The sequence below is a fragment of the Vigna umbellata genome, chromosome 1 (assembly GCF_029865625.1).
Source record: "Vigna umbellata cultivar VRB3 chromosome 1, Vumbellata_1.0, whole genome shotgun sequence".
NCBI classification, from domain to species: domain Eukaryota; kingdom Viridiplantae; phylum Streptophyta; class Magnoliopsida; order Fabales; family Fabaceae; genus Vigna; species Vigna umbellata.
In genome coordinates this window covers 15,835,285-15,852,156 of record NC_142165.1, presented here as the reverse complement: position 1 = coordinate 15,852,156, position 16,872 = coordinate 15,835,285, and the positions used below count along the sequence as shown (strand labels likewise).

The following is a 16,872-nucleotide window of genomic DNA, read 5'->3' as shown; positions in this document are numbered from 1 at the left end:
TTGAACGCTCGACACATATGTTATCGAGCTTGCCATTGTCGAACGGTGATGAGGACGGTTTTGTCGATCGGTCACGGTCGACAGTCGGTCTTGCTGTCGACCAAGGTGGACGACCTTGATGTGCGGCTCATTCTTGGTGGTCGACCTGGACATTGTCGAACGACAATGAGGGAGGTTTTGTCGATCGGTCACGGTCGGCCAAGGCGGACGACCTTAGAGTGCGGCGAATGGTTGATCACCAGGGAGGTCGAACGGTGAAGTCGGATGACCAAAATATTTGTGAGGGCGAACGGCGAGAATTTCGGCCGAGTGCAGCAGCGCTTATGGTCATTGATGGCCTCGCTGTCGTTCCTCTAAACGAGCGTACGATCGGGTAAGGACGAACGTATGTGGTCGACCATCAGTGGTCGACTGAGTGGACGATCGATCGAGGTGTTGTCGTGTCAGTGGTCGACAAAGTGGGCGATCGGTCGAGGACGACCGTCTGCTGTCTATCACCAATGGTTGACCAAGTGGGCGATCTTGGAGGATCGTTAAGTCTATGTGTCGGACGGATCGGATGGTTCAGTATCTGATCCTTAAAAATAGGGTTCAAGCCAGGTTAGTTGGATGATATGGAGGCATAACCGAACGAGGCGTGGATGGCGCGAGTGTTGCGGAAGATGTGGAGAATGGGTCTGACAATGCGGCGGACATGGAGGCGCCGAAAGGACTTGTCTCTGAGTTTGGGAATTTAGGGTTTTCGGTTTTTCAGTCTCGATTCTGATCTTGATGGTTTCGATTCGCAATTTTGAATGCATGAAGATGGCGAGGGCAGCGACACAGTGATTTGAAAAAGCGGCGGCGCCATTGAGCTTTGGGCTTAGTGTTCCTGCTGTTCTCCGATTTTGGGGATTGGGGTTTGTGGAAATTTGGGAAATTAGGGATTTCTGGTGTGCCTCTGTATCCTTAAATTCTAAGGAGATTGATGGAAGGGTGTTCCAGTAGACGTGGGTGTTGTTTGGTGAGGAAGAAGATGAAGGCATGGAGATGGTGAGAAAAAACGGTTAGAGGCTCGACTTTATGCGTGTGTTTGGAGGGAGGTTCCAGTGGGGAATGGAATGGTGATGACGGCATAGGTGCATGATTGCTGATGGAAGATGAGTTTGGTGGCTTCTGTTACGAGACCCGCATGAGGGGTTCACAGATTTGGGATTTCAAAGTAGTTATGGAAAAATAGCTGATGATTAAAGGGTGAGGGAGTAAGGATGGTCTTTCCGTGGTGAAGGCGGAAATGAATGAGTTCTGATTTGCACCGTTTCCTCTTTGCAGATATGAATGAAGGTCTCCGAGGAAAATGATGAACGAGTCCGTGAAACTCGTGATCTGGGTTTGGTTTGATTGCGCGCTTTGGGATCTGAGGAGTGGCGTCAATGGAGGTGCTGGTGTGGGTTGTTCCTGTTGAGATGCATCGTGGATAGGAGTTCGGTGGTCTCCACCACTGTCGTAGGATCAACGTTTTCGTAGAGGTGCTCGTGGGGGAGCCAATGGCTCACGGAGGAGAATCCTGGAGTGATACGGCAGCTTCATCTTGATGGAGTAGCTTATCCGAAAAAAAATGATTCGTGGAGGCCGAGGCTCCCCTTGTGGCTTCTTTGGGATTGCACTCGGCCCCACGGTGGGCGTCAAAATGTTTCGGTGTACATTCTCCTGTGTGTCTTTGTTGCTCTTGGCTGTCTGGGTTGCTTGCTGGTTGTCTGAGACGCGTGCTTTTCTCCAATCATTGTTGTTCTTCATACTTGCCAAAGGAGGGGGAGGTACTTGCAAAGATACTCCGACGCTCAAGTCAGAACTGAGTTATGGAACTGAAGCTCTCAAGAGAATGATTATGATACTGCTCTGAAATATTATTCAGGATTTCTAGAGCATAAAAGGACGTACCTCAACTCTGGTCCTGTTAGTGTATTTATAAGCCAAATAAAAATAACCACCTTACCTAAAAACGTGATTAGTTACTTAACTGTTTAAAATATCTAAGATATTTTATGTAAATATCTTACTAACATATATATATATATATATAGGTTACATCTCTCTTTTACCCAAATTAAAGTTTCTTTTAATTATTTTTTAAGGTTATATCTTTCTGTTAAAGTTGTATTTTCTTTATATAAACCTTGTTTAATTATTTAATATTTTTATTTTAGTAATTGTAATTCTTATATTTTATAAAACTGTAATATTGGTTTGCAATTTTTTCATATAATTCAGTCCATTGTCTTAATTATATGTAATTTTGTTCAGCTTTAAAAATGTACTTATTCATTATCAAACTTTTGTTCAACAAAGTCTTGTAATTGATACTCTTTTTTCAATTATATAAAAAATTATAAATATTATTAAATATAGTAAAAATTACATATGAAATTAATTTCATACAGATAAGTTTTTTATTTATAATAAAAAATATAGATTAAACTTAAAATATAAATAAAAAATAATAATAAATTAACTAAAAAATAAAAAAATATTAAAACAATATATCTAAGAAATATAATGTATTTTTCTAACATCAATATCAGTTTTGTGAAAAACATTACAAATATTATATATCTTTTCGCTAATATCACGGTCTAAGATTTAAAGTATATATACATATTTTCCCTCACCTTATTCATAAACAACCTACAATTTTTTTTTTCATCTTATTCATTTGGTCCCGCGAATGAATGCTTCGGTTTCATTAGGTTAGTTCTGGTTTATACCTCGAATCAAATCGTCCCTGTAACTAGGCTTCTGCGAAATCAAGCAATCCACGAGGAACAAGGTTTTTGGTGCTCTGAGGAGAAACAACCCACTTTAATTGCTCTTCATTCGTCTCCACGCGAAGCGCACAAACCCCTGTTTTTCCATTCAGCAGGTACGTACAGTGTCACGTTCATCTGAACCCTACGTTCTACATCATAATCAGTTTTGTATAATAAGTTCAAATAGACTGAGCCTTTTCAACGCTTGTTTGTTTTGAACTCAACGAATTTTGACGAATATCTCCTTTTTTATTATAATTAGGGTTCCGATAGATGGCGGTAGATAATCCTGAGGATGGATTGAAGAAGTTGGAATATTTGTCTCTTGTGTCGAAGGTGTGCACCGAGTTGGAGTCCCACACCGGCACCGGCGACAAAGTTCTGGCGGAGTTCATCACTGAGTTGGGTCGGTCGTCGGAGAATGTTGAGGAATTTGACGCGAAATTGAAGGAGAATGGTGCGGAAATGCCGGATTACTTTGTCCGAACGCTCCTCACTATCATTCACGCGATTCTCCCTCCCAAGCCGAAGGATTTGAAAAAGGAGAAAGAGACTGTCAACGGCAAGACCAAGTTCAAGGCTCTGGCCATCGCAGACGATAGGGACCGGGCCAAGGAGCTTCGGCATGAGATAGAATCTGAGGCAAGGGAGAAGCAGAGTGAGCAAATTGAGGAAGATGATGGGTACAGAGACAGAGATAGAAGAGATAGGCGCAGAGATAGGTATGATGAAGATGATAGAAGAGATCATCGCAGAAGAGGAAGAGACAGAGATGATGAAGATGATAGAAGGGATTACGGCAGAAGAGGTAGAGACAGAGATAGAGACGATGAAGATGATAGAAGGGATTACAGCCGAAGAGGAAGAGATAAATATGATAAGGATAGAGATAGGGATGGTGACAGGTATGAGAGGCGCAGGAGAGATGATAATGAAGAGAATGGTCGTGGAAGGGAGAATGGAGATAGAGATGGTAATAGGAAGGCTACACGGCATGTTTCTGGTGAACCTGAATTATATGCCGTTTACAAAGGGAGGGTGTCCAGGGTAATGGAAACTGGGTGCTTTGTCCAGTTAGAAGACATAAGAGGGAAGGAGGGGTTGGTCCATGTGTCACAGATGGCCACTCGGAGGATCACAAATGCCAAAGACGTCATTAAGCGCGACCAGGAGGTTTATGTAAAGGTGATCTCAGTTTCCGGTCAGAAGTTGTCTCTTTCCATGAGGGACGTTGATCAGCACACAGGTAAGGATCTCCTTCCGTTGAAGAAGAGCTCCGAGGACGATGCCTTGAGGATGAATCCGCAGGGTTCAAGGGATGGACCGGTTACCAGGACAGGTCTTTCAGGTATCAGGATTGTAGAAGAAGACGATGTTGGTTCTTCACGGAGACCTCTGAAGAGAATGAGCTCACCGGAGAGATGGGAAGCAAAACAGTTGATTGCTTCAGGTGTGATGAGTGTTTCAGAGTATCCAACTTATGACGAGGAGGGAGATGGATTGCTGTACCAAGAGGAAGGAGCTGAGGAGGAGCTTGAGATTGAGTTGAATGAGGATGAACCCGCATTCTTGCAAGGGCAGAGCAGATACTCAATGGATATGTCTCCTGTTAAGATTTTTAAGAATCCTGAAGGTTCTCTGGGTCGAGCTGCTGCACTTCAGTCTGCACTTATAAAGGAGCGTAGGGAAGTGCGAGAACAGCAACAACGGACAATGCTTGATTCAATTCCAAAGGATCTGAATCGGCCTTGGGAAGACCCTATGCCAGAGTCAGGTGAAAGGCATCTTGCCCAGGAGCTTAGGGGTGTTGGTTTATCAGCCTATGATATGCCAGAATGGAAGAAGGATGCATATGGGAAAACAATTACCTTTGGGCAAAGGTCGAAGCTTTCTATTCAAGAGCAGAGGCAGAGTTTGCCAATTTACAAGTTAAAAAAAGAATTGATTCAGGCTGTGCATGATAATCAGGTGTTGGTTGTTATTGGAGAAACTGGTTCGGGTAAGACTACTCAGGTCACACAGTATCTTGCCGAAGCAGGTTATACCACAAAAGGAAAAATTGGATGTACTCAACCTCGTAGGGTGGCTGCAATGTCTGTTGCAAAGAGAGTAGCAGAAGAGTTTGGTTGTAGACTGGGAGAAGAAGTTGGTTATGCCATTCGGTTTGAGGATTGCACTGGACCAGATACTGTTATCAAGTACATGACAGATGGTATGCTTCTTAGGGAAATATTGGTCGATGAGAATCTGTCACAGTATTCTGTTATAATGCTTGACGAAGCCCATGAAAGAACTATTCATACTGATGTTCTTTTTGGACTGCTCAAGCAGCTAGTGAAGCGAAGACCCGAATTGCGATTGATTGTCACTTCTGCTACTCTGGACGCTGAGAAATTTTCAGGATATTTCTTTAACTGTAACATCTTTACAATTCCTGGTAGAACTTTTCCTGTTGAGATACTTTATACTAAACAGCCGGAAAGTGATTATTTAGATGCATCTTTAATAACTGTCCTACAGATACACTTGACTGAGCCCGAGGGAGACATTCTTCTCTTTTTGACTGGGCAAGAGGAGATTGATTTTGCTTGCCAATCTCTATACGAGAGAATGAAGGGATTAGGTAAGAATGTTCCAGAGCTGATCATTTTACCGGTTTATAGTGCCCTTCCTAGTGAAATGCAGTCTAGGATATTTGATCCTGCTCCTCCAGGGAAAAGGAAAGTGGTCGTGGCTACTAACATTGCTGAGGCTTCTTTGACTATTGATGGGATATTTTATGTAATTGATCCTGGATTTGCTAAGCAAAATGTTTATAACCCAAAGCAAGGTCTTGATTCTTTGGTAATAACTCCAATTTCACAAGCATCAGCCAAACAAAGAGCTGGACGTGCAGGGCGTACTGGACCTGGGAAGTGTTATCGCCTTTATACTGAGAGTGCATACAGGAATGAGATGTCTCCCACTACAATTCCTGAGATTCAAAGGATAAATCTGGGGATGACTACACTTAATATGAAAGCAATGGGGATAAATGATCTACTGTCCTTTGATTTTATGGATCCACCATCACCTCAAGCACTGATTTCTGCCATGGAGCAGCTTTACAGTCTTGGAGCATTGGATGAAGAGGGCCTTCTGACCAAATTGGGGAGGAAAATGGCAGAATTTCCTTTGGATCCACCTTTGTCCAAGATGTTGCTTGCCAGCGTCGACCTTGGATGCAGTGATGAGATTTTGACCATAATTGCCATGATCCAGACTGGTAATATTTTCTACAGGCCAAGGGAAAAGCAAGCCCAAGCAGATCAGAAGAGGGCAAAGTTTTTCCAGCCAGAGGGTGATCATCTGACACTACTTGCTGTTTATGAGGCTTGGAAAGCCAAGAATTTTTCTGGGCCCTGGTGTTTTGAGAATTTTGTGCAATCTAGATCGTTGAGAAGAGCACAGGATGTCAGGAAACAACTGCTCACCATTATGGATAAGTATGATATCTATCGATTCTTTTAAACATTTTTTTTGCTATGTTGCTTTGTGTTTCTACCATGCAGAATTATTATTCAGGTTCCCAATGGTTTTATAAATGTTTTTGTTTTAGTATGATCTTCTTTGTATTGAGAAAATTGGAAATTCTGCTCTTTATGTAAGGGATACCTCAAGTATTTTTATTTTAGGCTTCATGTTCTTGTTGTAAGCAACATTTTATTGTGGTTGATAGTTATTGTGTTGACTAGAGTTTCTTGCATTATTATTTAAATCATATTAAATTGCAATCTAAATCACTTGTATGGATATTCAGGTACAAATTGGATGTTGTAAGTGCTGGAAAAAACTTCACCAAAGTAAGGAAGGCTATCACTGCTGGATTCTTTTTTCACGCTGCCAGAAAGGATCCCCAGGAAGGATACAGAACTCTAGTTGAGAACCAACCTGTGTATATCCATCCAAGTTCTGCTTTGTTCCAGAGGCAGCCAGACTGGGTCATATACCATGAGCTTGTGATGACAACTAAGGAGTATATGCGTGAGGTCACTGTCATAGACCCCAAATGGCTTGTTGAGCTGGCTCCAAGATTTTTCAAAGTAGCAGATCCTACAAAGATGAGCAAGCGGAAGCGTCAAGAGCGAATTGAGCCACTTTATGATAGATACCACGAGCCAAATTCATGGCGTTTGAGTAAACGTCGTGCATGATATGTAATTCATCCATTTCTTCTCAATGCAATGTCTTGGATACTGTCATATGTTGCATTTAGTTTAAATGTCTATTTTCTCCTTACATGATGATTTAAATGGAAATTTAGACATATTTTATTTTTATTTCTTCGGAAGGCTAAAATTTTAAGAATTCTAGGTTCTTGGTAGGAGTGTATAGTCCTAATCACTAACTTCTGTATATATTTAATTTTCCAAGATATTACTGACAATATACAATGTAGAACTGCCAATTCTTCTGTCTCTGGTTGATTAGGTTAGTTCTGCTGAAGCTTAACTTGATAGAATGTTCTCTTCTCTAAAAATTGCCAGAGACACAAAATATATATTTTTTTAATGTTCGAAGATATCAGTAATTATAAAGAATTATATTTCGAACATATTTATGATTGGTTGCAGCTTTAGCTGTTTATTTTCTTTTGTCCTTTAGAAGGACTAGTATTTGAGTTGTCTATATGTTTTCTAAATGTTGATATCCATGATTGTTTACAACCCTGTTCCTTTTATGTGGTTGTATTATAAGCTAGAGGCACAGTATCGTTAGTTGCTGAGGTGATTTGATAAAAATTAGTGATGAAAAATTAATCTACGAGTTTGTAATGTATAAAAGGCTATGTATTGGGAGACCTATAAAATGACAGGCTAAGAAAGGGTCTACAGGAGAAGAATATAGATGTTGATCCTTTTTAGGTTCAGGATGAGACAATCTCTTGTTTAATAATCATTAGTAAAATTATTAATGGAAAGCTTTAGACATGGAAGTGATGGCAACAAACAATAAGTTCAACATCACTTTTCAATACAAGCTATTATTGAAAAACAATAATCAAAGTGTGTTTACAGTTTTGGAGGTACAAATTAGAAGAAAACTGTGGCCTAATTTCATTGGAACTGAACTGATTCGTCAGATTAGCTCCACTGAATGATCATTATTACTTGCATATCAAACTAAATGTAATTATTTATGCCTCTTAACAACATAGTCTCTCATGCACATGGTCAATAATTGATCTCATAGAAACAAAAACAAAAAATTGAGTCAATTCTTTTTGGCTGAAATAACACACTCGACCAAAAAAAGGGAATTAACACATGCTTCTGTACTTGTATTTGAACCCTTCGACCTATGTAAATATCAGATTCCTTGATACTGTTATATAAATACTCTGTAATGAGAATTCTTCATATCTCAAATTTGATTCCTAGATAGCATAAAAGTTTCTTATTTGGTGCTTGTTCTAGCATCAGATGTTGAAATGCAAGTTGGTTAATTAGTTATCGTCATTTTGTGCTGATGTTTGTTGGTTTTGCTGCATTATCTTTTTCTATTCTTATTTTTATGATCTATTAATTTTTTAGAAGCGTCTGTCTGTGTTTAAATATGACACTGTTGAACTTGTAATGCCCTCTTCTGCAGACTGTAACTTCAAAAGTACCCTTGTGGTGTGCCAGATATTGAAATCCAAGATATTAGTTTTATAGAAGCTTCTATCAGTGTTTAACATCAGATTTTGAAATCCAAGATGATTAATTAGTTATCATCATTTAGTGCTGATGTTTGTTGATTTTGCTGCATTATATTTTTCTATTCTGATGTTTATGATCTATTAATTTTTTAGAAGCGTCTGTCTGTGTTTAAATATGACACTGTTGAACTTGAAATGCCCTCTTCTGCAGATTGTAACTTCAAAAGTACCCTTGTGGTGTGCCAGATAAAACTCCATATGCTTTATTCTGAAAAATGAGCTGTTACCCCATTGATTAATCAATAAACCAGAACATTCTTGCGGTCTCTGATAGGATATTAAATATAATGTGATAGGATATAACGGGTGCAGGACCGAAGGAAACAAGGAAACAGATTAGGAATTAGTTGTTTGTTGGTTAGTTGTTTAGTTAGTTGGGGGGCCTTTATAAGAAGGAGGGAGGTCTTGTGTGAGGGTAGCTTTTGGTTAATTCATTTGTATAGACATGACCTTTGTATCCTGTGGAGGGAGAGTGCTCCCTTGTGAGTGTTGGAGGTGTACATTGTATTCTTTGGTTACAAGAATAATAAACAGGGTGTTTCCAGTAATCTGGGTGTGTGAGTGTTTCTTTTCAAGAGAGATTGATTTCTTTACTGAAGAAACCTATCAGTCTTAATATCTAAATTTGAGTTCTAGGCTAGTGACTTGAACACAATTCCCAGTTGCCATATTTTTTTAATTCAAATTACATATGCATTGATGCATGTCCTTTTAAAGCGTGGCATTGGATACAAAACTTAGTGTGGTTCTTTTTCCATAATTTTAATCTATCTATCACCTAGAAGATATTGATGTTTATACTACTATTTTTGAACTCTTTCTGTTTTATTGCAATTATTTTGTTCTGAGCTTGATCCATGAATAACCCTACTTACCTTTATTCATTCATGTTAAGCATTAGTTTTTCTCCACCATATCCTTTGTTAATTTCACTTTCTTGTCTGTAGATTAAGTTCTATCATCATCCATCTTGTGCATCTGAAGGGAAGATATTCCTGAAGAAAATCTGTCTGCAGAATTTGTATGCTAGAATTGAGAGAAAGGTGCTAATACTCTTAAATGGAGTGTGGCTTTAAAGGTGCACTTGCACTGATACATCAAGAATGTGCTGTTAAATGGTTTAACATTAAATGCAGCAGATCATCTGATTGCAGACATGAAGTTGTCTACCTACCTGTCAGTGACATGATCTGTTACTATAACAGGCAGCTCGTTTGATGTATTATTGGGAAACTCATCGTTTGTAATTGGAGGATAACTGCTGGTTAGTTACCAGTTACTAGTTACCTACTGATTACAAGTTTGATAGTTTTATTGAAAGGTTGCTTTTGAGGCTCATTTTGAAAGAAGGCAGGTTCAGAACATGTGATGTATTTCTTGCTTCATGTTTATTTTGATAGAGCAAAACTGACAAGAATATAGCTTTTGTTTTGTAGGCCGTCATAGGAAAGAGACCACTAATTGTAGTATTTAGGTGGATACTTGTGACTAAATTATTGGTATATTGAAAAAATAGCATATGTTGAATTGGTTTTATGGATATTCAAGGCATGTTTTCCCACTTTTTACTTTTAAAACAACCATTTTAAAAAATGATTTGAAAAAAACATTTTCTTAAAACAGGTTTAAGGATAGAAAAAGGTTTTTAAGACACTTTCAAAATAAGCTTCTAAACTGGTTCACATAAAATCCGAACCGCTTTTGCATAGAGGAAATTATCTGCTTTTTATATTCAAACTGATGATTGGTTTTGGTTTGGGTTTTAGAAAACCCGCATCACCTACTAAATGACTGCGGTCTCTGGAACACAAGATGATTTAAGTGTCCACACCAGGAAATAAATAAAGTGGTGTTTCATGAACATACTAACCAATATGAGGAAGCTTGGTGATTGAACTTTGCTTCTTCAGTCGTGTTGGATGAACCATTTAAGCCATTCTCAAAATTGAAGGTACAGAATTCTTTTATTTGTTTTCGTTTTGGACCCTTATTTCTATTTTCTTTGGTCGTGGATGCTGATATCATTTACTTGTTATGCTACTTTCAAGTGTTTTTGTCATGGTTTGGGGTTTGGTTTTGATTTCCCTCTCCTTTCCTCATTGCAGTGTTTGTTGTTTACTTCAGTGAATGCTCGAGGTAATTGATTTTTCAAGGGCTGAGCTAATACTTCACTTATCTTTATGGTTGAGTAGTAGCATAAAAGAATGCAATCACAATATTATGGTGCAGATTGATAATCATTTGGTTGTGAGCAAACACCAAGTATGCTATCATTTGCCATGATGGAAACGGGATCATATTTATAGAGAAAAATGTGAAAATTCCCCTGAATACAGTATGATTGCAGATCTTCGGGGGTTTGCCCTTCCCATTGTCCAAAGGCTAGTCTTTATTTCACCCGGGTCAAACACAAACATGTGAAGGCTCCCATACTCTTCCAGCACTCTTTCCTCCAGAGCATCAGAACCTCTGTAGTTAGTCTAAAGAGATACCATGTCGCTTTCTGCAAAAACTGATTGCTCGGATTAGCTGATGAGATCTATCATAGTCCTTTTCTGGTTGTAGTTTGCTGTAGTTTGCTTCTTCTCTATAGTGTGGCTCTTGTTTTTATACCTTCAAATGCTCGTATCTTTGTTTCTTTCTTCGGGTTCTTGATTCAGAATGTTGAGCAGTTGTTGTTCTCTTGCTTTTCTTCCCTTGGTTTCTTCCTCTCTCATCATGTTTCTTTTGTTCTTCTCTGTTTGCTTCTATTGTTGGATTTCTCCTTCTTGGAATGTTCCCTTTTATAGAATTCTGGCAGCCCCCAATTCTGTATAAATTTCTGATTTCCTCATTTCTTGTCTTAGTCTCATGTTCCGTTCTTTCTAATAATTCTCAATCTTCTTTTATGTTTTCTTGCTGCCTTTTCACTCCAGCCTCTACCTTGATCATCCACCGATAGGCCTCCCTTCCATGAATCTTTGAATCAATCCTTAAGCCATTTTCATGACAACTTCCTCTCATGTATCCTAGATCAGGACTCTGATACCGATTGCTAGATGTTATGAAACAGGAAGAACATTCCAAAATGAAACAGGAAAACTCTGATAATGATCAAGGTCGGAACAATTTCATTTATTATTTATTATATTAATTTGACTTTTTATATTCTACTGATATTTTTTTTTACTTTTTATATAATCACAATAATAATAATAAAAAAGAAGACTACAAGATACATTTTGCGACAAATATTTCAAAATAGAATGCTTATATAGATATTAAATTGTGTTATACAAATTGTTATTATGAAATAAAAGTTTATTATTAATAAATATCTATTAAAAATCTATCGTACTTAAGATAAAAGACGCCGGATTGGTTTTGGCTAATTTGAAACATACTGTGTTCAAAATAAATGAAGTATAATTTTAGGACTTAAATATATTGAAATCAACGTGCTACCGGATTAGTGAGATGGAACGATTTCTACGTATCACCTCCCTACTTCAATCATAACTTCTGTAAAAGGTTAATATTTTATACTTTTTTTTTTATGATGTTTTATAAAGGTTTTTTTGTCTGTCTTTTAGTATATAGGTTATAACGCGGTTTCTTTAGTATGCTTTCTGTCATTTTCCAATTAAAACCGAAGTTTTATGAGTAAAATCATTGAACAGTCTTTTAATGAATTTACAGTTGCATATTTTAATTAATGTATTTTATTCTTTGATTTCGGATAGTTAAAATGAGGGAAACAAATAAACAAGCAACAGCAGTTAGATGGGAGAAAATTTAGACAAAGATCCTCGAGTTTCTCTAATTGAGATTAGAAATTTAATTTGGTAATATGTGTAATTCTTTCTTTTGCCTCAAAGGATTTTTCGATTACATACTCGAATGATCATGTAAAGGTATAAATATTAAAACTACCCATAACACACAAATAAGTGTACGGACTCAAATATATCTTTATAAAAAGATACTAGGTACATTAATTCGAATTCCTGTTCACCAACAAATTTATTTTTAGTTAAATAACTAAGTTAAATAAATTATGAGATAAAATAGTTTTGTCTGTTTTAACAAACAAACTTGTAAATTTATCAAATGAAACACAAGTCAATTAAAATTATCAACTACAGCACTTTTCTAAGTAATTTATTAAATTAATATAAACGAACTTATAAATGGGTACTTATTTTAACTGACATTCCGTGTCAAAAAGAATATTGAAGTTATTTATTCTTGATCCGCAAAAACCATTTCTGCCATCAACATTCCTTTTAAAGAAAAACAATTTCTTACACAAATAGGAAGTTGTTTTGCAAATTAATTACAAAAAAAAAATACCCACTATTTCAAAATAACATATGTTCGAGCTATCTTTACAAAGATTAAGTATAATGAATAATTTTACTAAAATATTTACTTTCAATAATAAATATATTATTTATAACTATTGAGTGATAATGATAATCGTTGAAAAATTAGTATCTATAATACTAAAAATATATTAAATTGATAAAAATTATTTAAAATAGTTCGAAATAAATTTGTTTATATCTTATTAAAAACGGAAACATAAGTGAAAGTGAAAATAAAAGTTGAATGCTAAAACCCCAAGGTATTATACCACTTTGTTAGAACAAGCCAGAACGAGGTTGTTAACATTTTTTTCTTTTTTGTTAATGAAGATGTTTTGTTTTCCAATAAAAAATTGCATGTTGACAATAGATCTCTTAATCTTTGTGCATAAGGATTGTTTATTAATTATGATATTAACTTGGATTTAATATCTATGTAAACAATGAGCAAGATCTGATGAGACACAAGCCACACAAAAAAGTAACATAAAAAGGAAAAACATTACAAACACAACCGACAAGGTTCCATTTGGATTTGGTTATCTTTGAAACTAAGTTTCTTACTTACTCCAAACCAAACAAATCTTCGAATAATTTACTTCACTCTCTGATTCAGTGTCTGTCTCTCTATTCCAAAGGACTAAGATGGGTTCAGTTTCTCTGAAAATTGGAGATGGAACAGCCAGATTCCAAAGAGCAACACTGTGTTCTTCTGCTGTTAACATTCTCATGATTTTCTCTGTCATAACCACCAATCTCTTCGCTCTCTACGCCTTCACTGCTTCCCCTAAACATCCCCATCACCTTCTCCACCATCATGCACACAAGAACATATCTCTCATCTCGGAGCAGGTCTCACTCATTCTCAGGGAGATCGATTTGTCCCAAAAGAAACTGGCCCAGATGGAGAAAGACCTTCTGGGCTACGAAAGCATTGATCTTTCAAGGCCCAACATTGCATCCGAGCTCAAACTCTTCCTCCAGCGCCACGAGCTCCCTCTGGGGAAAGACTCAAGAACTGGGATCACGGAGATGGTGCCATCTGTGGGCCACACATGTGAGAAAAATTCGGACCTGCTGTCTCAGTTCATGAGTTACAAGGTTTTCGGAGCTTGCCCTGATGATTGGAGTGTGGCGCAGAAGCTGATCTTAAGAGGGTGCGAGCCTTTGCCTAGGAGGAGGTGTTTTGCAAAGACTGTTTCCAAGTTAGGTTTGTACCCTTTTCCAGATTCTCTTTGGAAGCCTGTTGGTAATAAGACTGTTAACTGGAGTGGTCTTGGTTGTAAGAACTTTGAGTGTTTGAATAGTAAGAAGTTGAGTAGGGAGTGCATTGGTTGCTTTGATTTGGTCCATGGCAATGAGAATGCTAAGTTTGTTAAGGGTAAGAGTAAGAACGATTTTCTGGTTGATGATGTGTTGGCCTTGGGAGGTGGAGGGGTTAGAATAGGGCTTGACATTGGTGGAGGGTCTGGTTCCTTTGCTGCTAGAATGGCTGATAGGAATGTTACTGTGGTTACCAACACTCTCAATGTTGATGCCCCATTCAGTGAATTCATTGCTGCAAGAGGGCTTTTTCCTCTTTACTTGAGCTTGGATCATAGGTTTCCTTTCTATGACAATGTGTTTGACTTGGTTCATGGTTCAAGCAGCTTGGATGTTGGAGGGAAGAGTGAGAAATTGGAGTTTCTGATGTTTGACATTGATAGAGTTTTGAGGGCAGGTGGTTTGTTCTGGCTGGATAACTTCTTTTGTGCAAATGAAGAAAAGAAGCAATCTTTGACTCGGTTGATTGAAAGATTTGGATATAAGAAGTTGAAATGGGTTGTGGGAGAGAAGATTGATAGTGTTGGGTCTGGCAAACCTGAAGTGGTGTTATCTGCAGTCCTTCAGAAACCTGTTAGAGTTTAGGGGGTTATACAATAAAACTGCAACTACAAGAAGGAAGAATAATCTAGATTCTGCTATATCTCTTTCACCCATATTCTGTGTGAATGAATTGCTTCCATAGTCATCAAATCCTATTAGACCTGGAATAAGTACAAGAATTATTTCCTTTGCCAATTGTAAACCAGCTTTTTGAGGTCACATATTTTGTATTTCAAGTTCTGTTTTATATCTCATTCTGTCTCAACTGTCATGTATTTTGATAAATTATTAGAAAGATGAAAATTGAATTACATTTTTTAATCTTATAAAGTCAACTTTAGTCTCTATATTTGAAGACTATAGTTTTAGTTTCTTGAATGTGATGGATCCAACATAGGTTTCTGAACCTGATACCTGCATCATATGCTGTCAATGGTAAAGACATGAACCTGGGTTTGATCTCAAGTATAGAAAACAAGAGTGTTATTTTATCTGTCATTTGGCTCTATAACCATCTTATTCATCCCTCTAATTGCTCTAATCCAAAGATTCTGATGAGTCATTTCAATTCACATGAATGTTGTGTCTCTCATAATGCAAGGTGCATTTATCAGATTCTGCAAAAAGTCATGAATATGCTGACAGAGTTGTAATGATCTATGAAACTGCTTCCTGTGCTCTTTCCCTTGGTTATGAATAAACCATTTCATTGTTTGCTATAACTTGGCAGAGCTATAAACTCTCAGATTGAATGTGATGATTGTGTATAATCACAAGTATGCAATAAGGCTTCAACACGAAAAGGTTCAAACCAATTATGGTTGAAAATGAGCTAGGAAGCTTAAGACAAATTGGTTGGGAAGTGTCAGCAACACATACTCTAGTGTTAACTTTCCAATTTCTTCTCTTTTATTAATTGAAATTTCTTATAAATCTTATTAAATAGAAAAATGAGATTCAAATTCGATAGGATCCACATTGAATTTCACCTAAATGTGATTGAAAGGGAATTTGTAGCTTTTATTTTTCAATTTTTTTAATGTTTCACTAACAGAGATATAGAAAGAAAAAAAGGTGTAAATGTCATAGGTGACACGGTGTGAATAGGAAAAAAAAGGGTGTGAAAAGGAAAAAAGAGGAGAGAAAAAGAGGGTTTAAAAAACGTATGCATTATAAATTTATGGGTTTATCTTTATACACCCCCACAAATATTTTGTATTAATTTCATTCATTTAGGAAGTGGACTTTATTAAGTAAAAAATTACATTCCAATACCTCGGGGTCATTTCTTCCTGCATTTTCATAATTTCAGTTTACACTCTCATAAATTTTTATACTTTATAAGGTATAAATTGAAATACAATTTTTTTATTCAAATTATATATTCTGACATATAAAACAAAAAATACATTAAGTTGTAAATATATTTTGAATTGTGTAATTTGAAATATAAAATAAAAGATGTATTCTAGATTGTAAATTTTGAAATACAAAACTTACATTTTGGATTATAAAATCTAAAACGCAAGAATTTATGGAGATGCAGAAAGAAACTTATGAAGATGAACTTTACCAAACCTCAATTCAGAATGGATGAGAAGTGATGTAAGAAATTTACAGAATACACAAAGAAACTCTCATAAATTTACTAGGCCCAAACTCAAATTGCTTCGGTGTATTTAGCTTTTTCGTTGGAAAGGTTTCTCCGTACACCATCCTATATTTCTTTCTACACTCTCACATTTCTTTTAAATTTTAAAATTGTTTTTTACATTTCAAAAAATCCTACACCACCTTTTTTAATAAATTTGAAATTCGTTAAAAAAAATCCTTGAATAGATTTTGAAGTTTATTAAAGAATTTTTAAAATTTTTAACGAATTTTAAAATTTATTAAAAACATTTTCATAAATTTTAACGAATTTCAAATTTTGTTAAAGAAGAATATTTTTGAAACATGAAAATGAAGATAGTAACGTGAAGAGGTGCAAGGAAAAACACTTTTTTGTTAGGCTTTGTTTGACCATGAGACTTGGATGGTGAATAATTTCTTACAAAAATTCTGTCTTTGCTCACCTATGAGAATATGATTAAGATATGGTTTAAACTTCTAAATCTGATTACAACTTGCATGT

The 16,872-nt window shown here is 36.6% G+C and overlaps 2 protein-coding genes across 3 annotated transcripts; both read left to right on the top strand.

Annotated features, from left to right (window-relative positions):
• Nucleotides 1-2,661: 2,661 nt before the first annotated feature.
• Nucleotides 2,662-10,066, top strand: LOC124836202 (ATP-dependent RNA helicase). Of its 2 annotated transcripts, XM_047311315.2 has the most exons (4): nucleotides 2,663-2,899; nucleotides 3,049-6,271; nucleotides 6,586-6,982; nucleotides 9,474-10,066. In XM_047311315.2, the coding sequence occupies exons 2-3, from the start codon at nucleotides 3,060-3,062 to the stop codon at nucleotides 6,977-6,979; spliced, it is 3,606 nt and encodes a 1,201-aa protein (XP_047167271.2). In that variant the 5' UTR covers nucleotides 2,663-2,899; nucleotides 3,049-3,059; the 3' UTR covers nucleotides 6,980-6,982; nucleotides 9,474-10,066. The 2 variants fall into 2 exon arrangements, with proteins under 2 accessions (XP_047167270.2, XP_047167271.2); XM_047311314.2 differs by lacking the exon at nucleotides 9,474-10,066 and having other exon boundaries at nucleotides 2,662-2,899; nucleotides 6,586-7,105.
• Nucleotides 10,067-13,359: 3,293 nt separating this feature from the next.
• On the top strand, nucleotides 13,360-15,087 carry LOC148204775 (putative methyltransferase At1g29790). The gene has a single exon (XM_088097547.1). It carries the CDS (start codon nucleotides 13,518-13,520, stop codon nucleotides 14,778-14,780), a length of 1,263 nt encoding a protein of 420 aa, XP_087953673.1. The 5' UTR covers nucleotides 13,360-13,517; the 3' UTR covers nucleotides 14,781-15,087.
• Nucleotides 15,088-16,872: the final 1,785 nt, after the last annotated feature.

Bases quoted from the DNA above. Each gene is read 5' to 3' on its own strand.
- LOC148204775 (XM_088097547.1), top strand. From the start codon at position 13,518: ATGGGTTCAGTTTCTCTGAAAATTGGAGATGGAACAGCCAGATTCCAA.
- LOC124836202 (XM_047311315.2), top strand. From the start codon at position 3,060: ATGGCGGTAGATAATCCTGAGGATGGATTGAAGAAGTTGGAATATTTG. The intron at 6,272-6,585 runs GTATGATATCTA...ATGGATATTCAG, and splicing joins CTGCTCACCATTATGGATAA to GTACAAATTGGATGTTGTAA.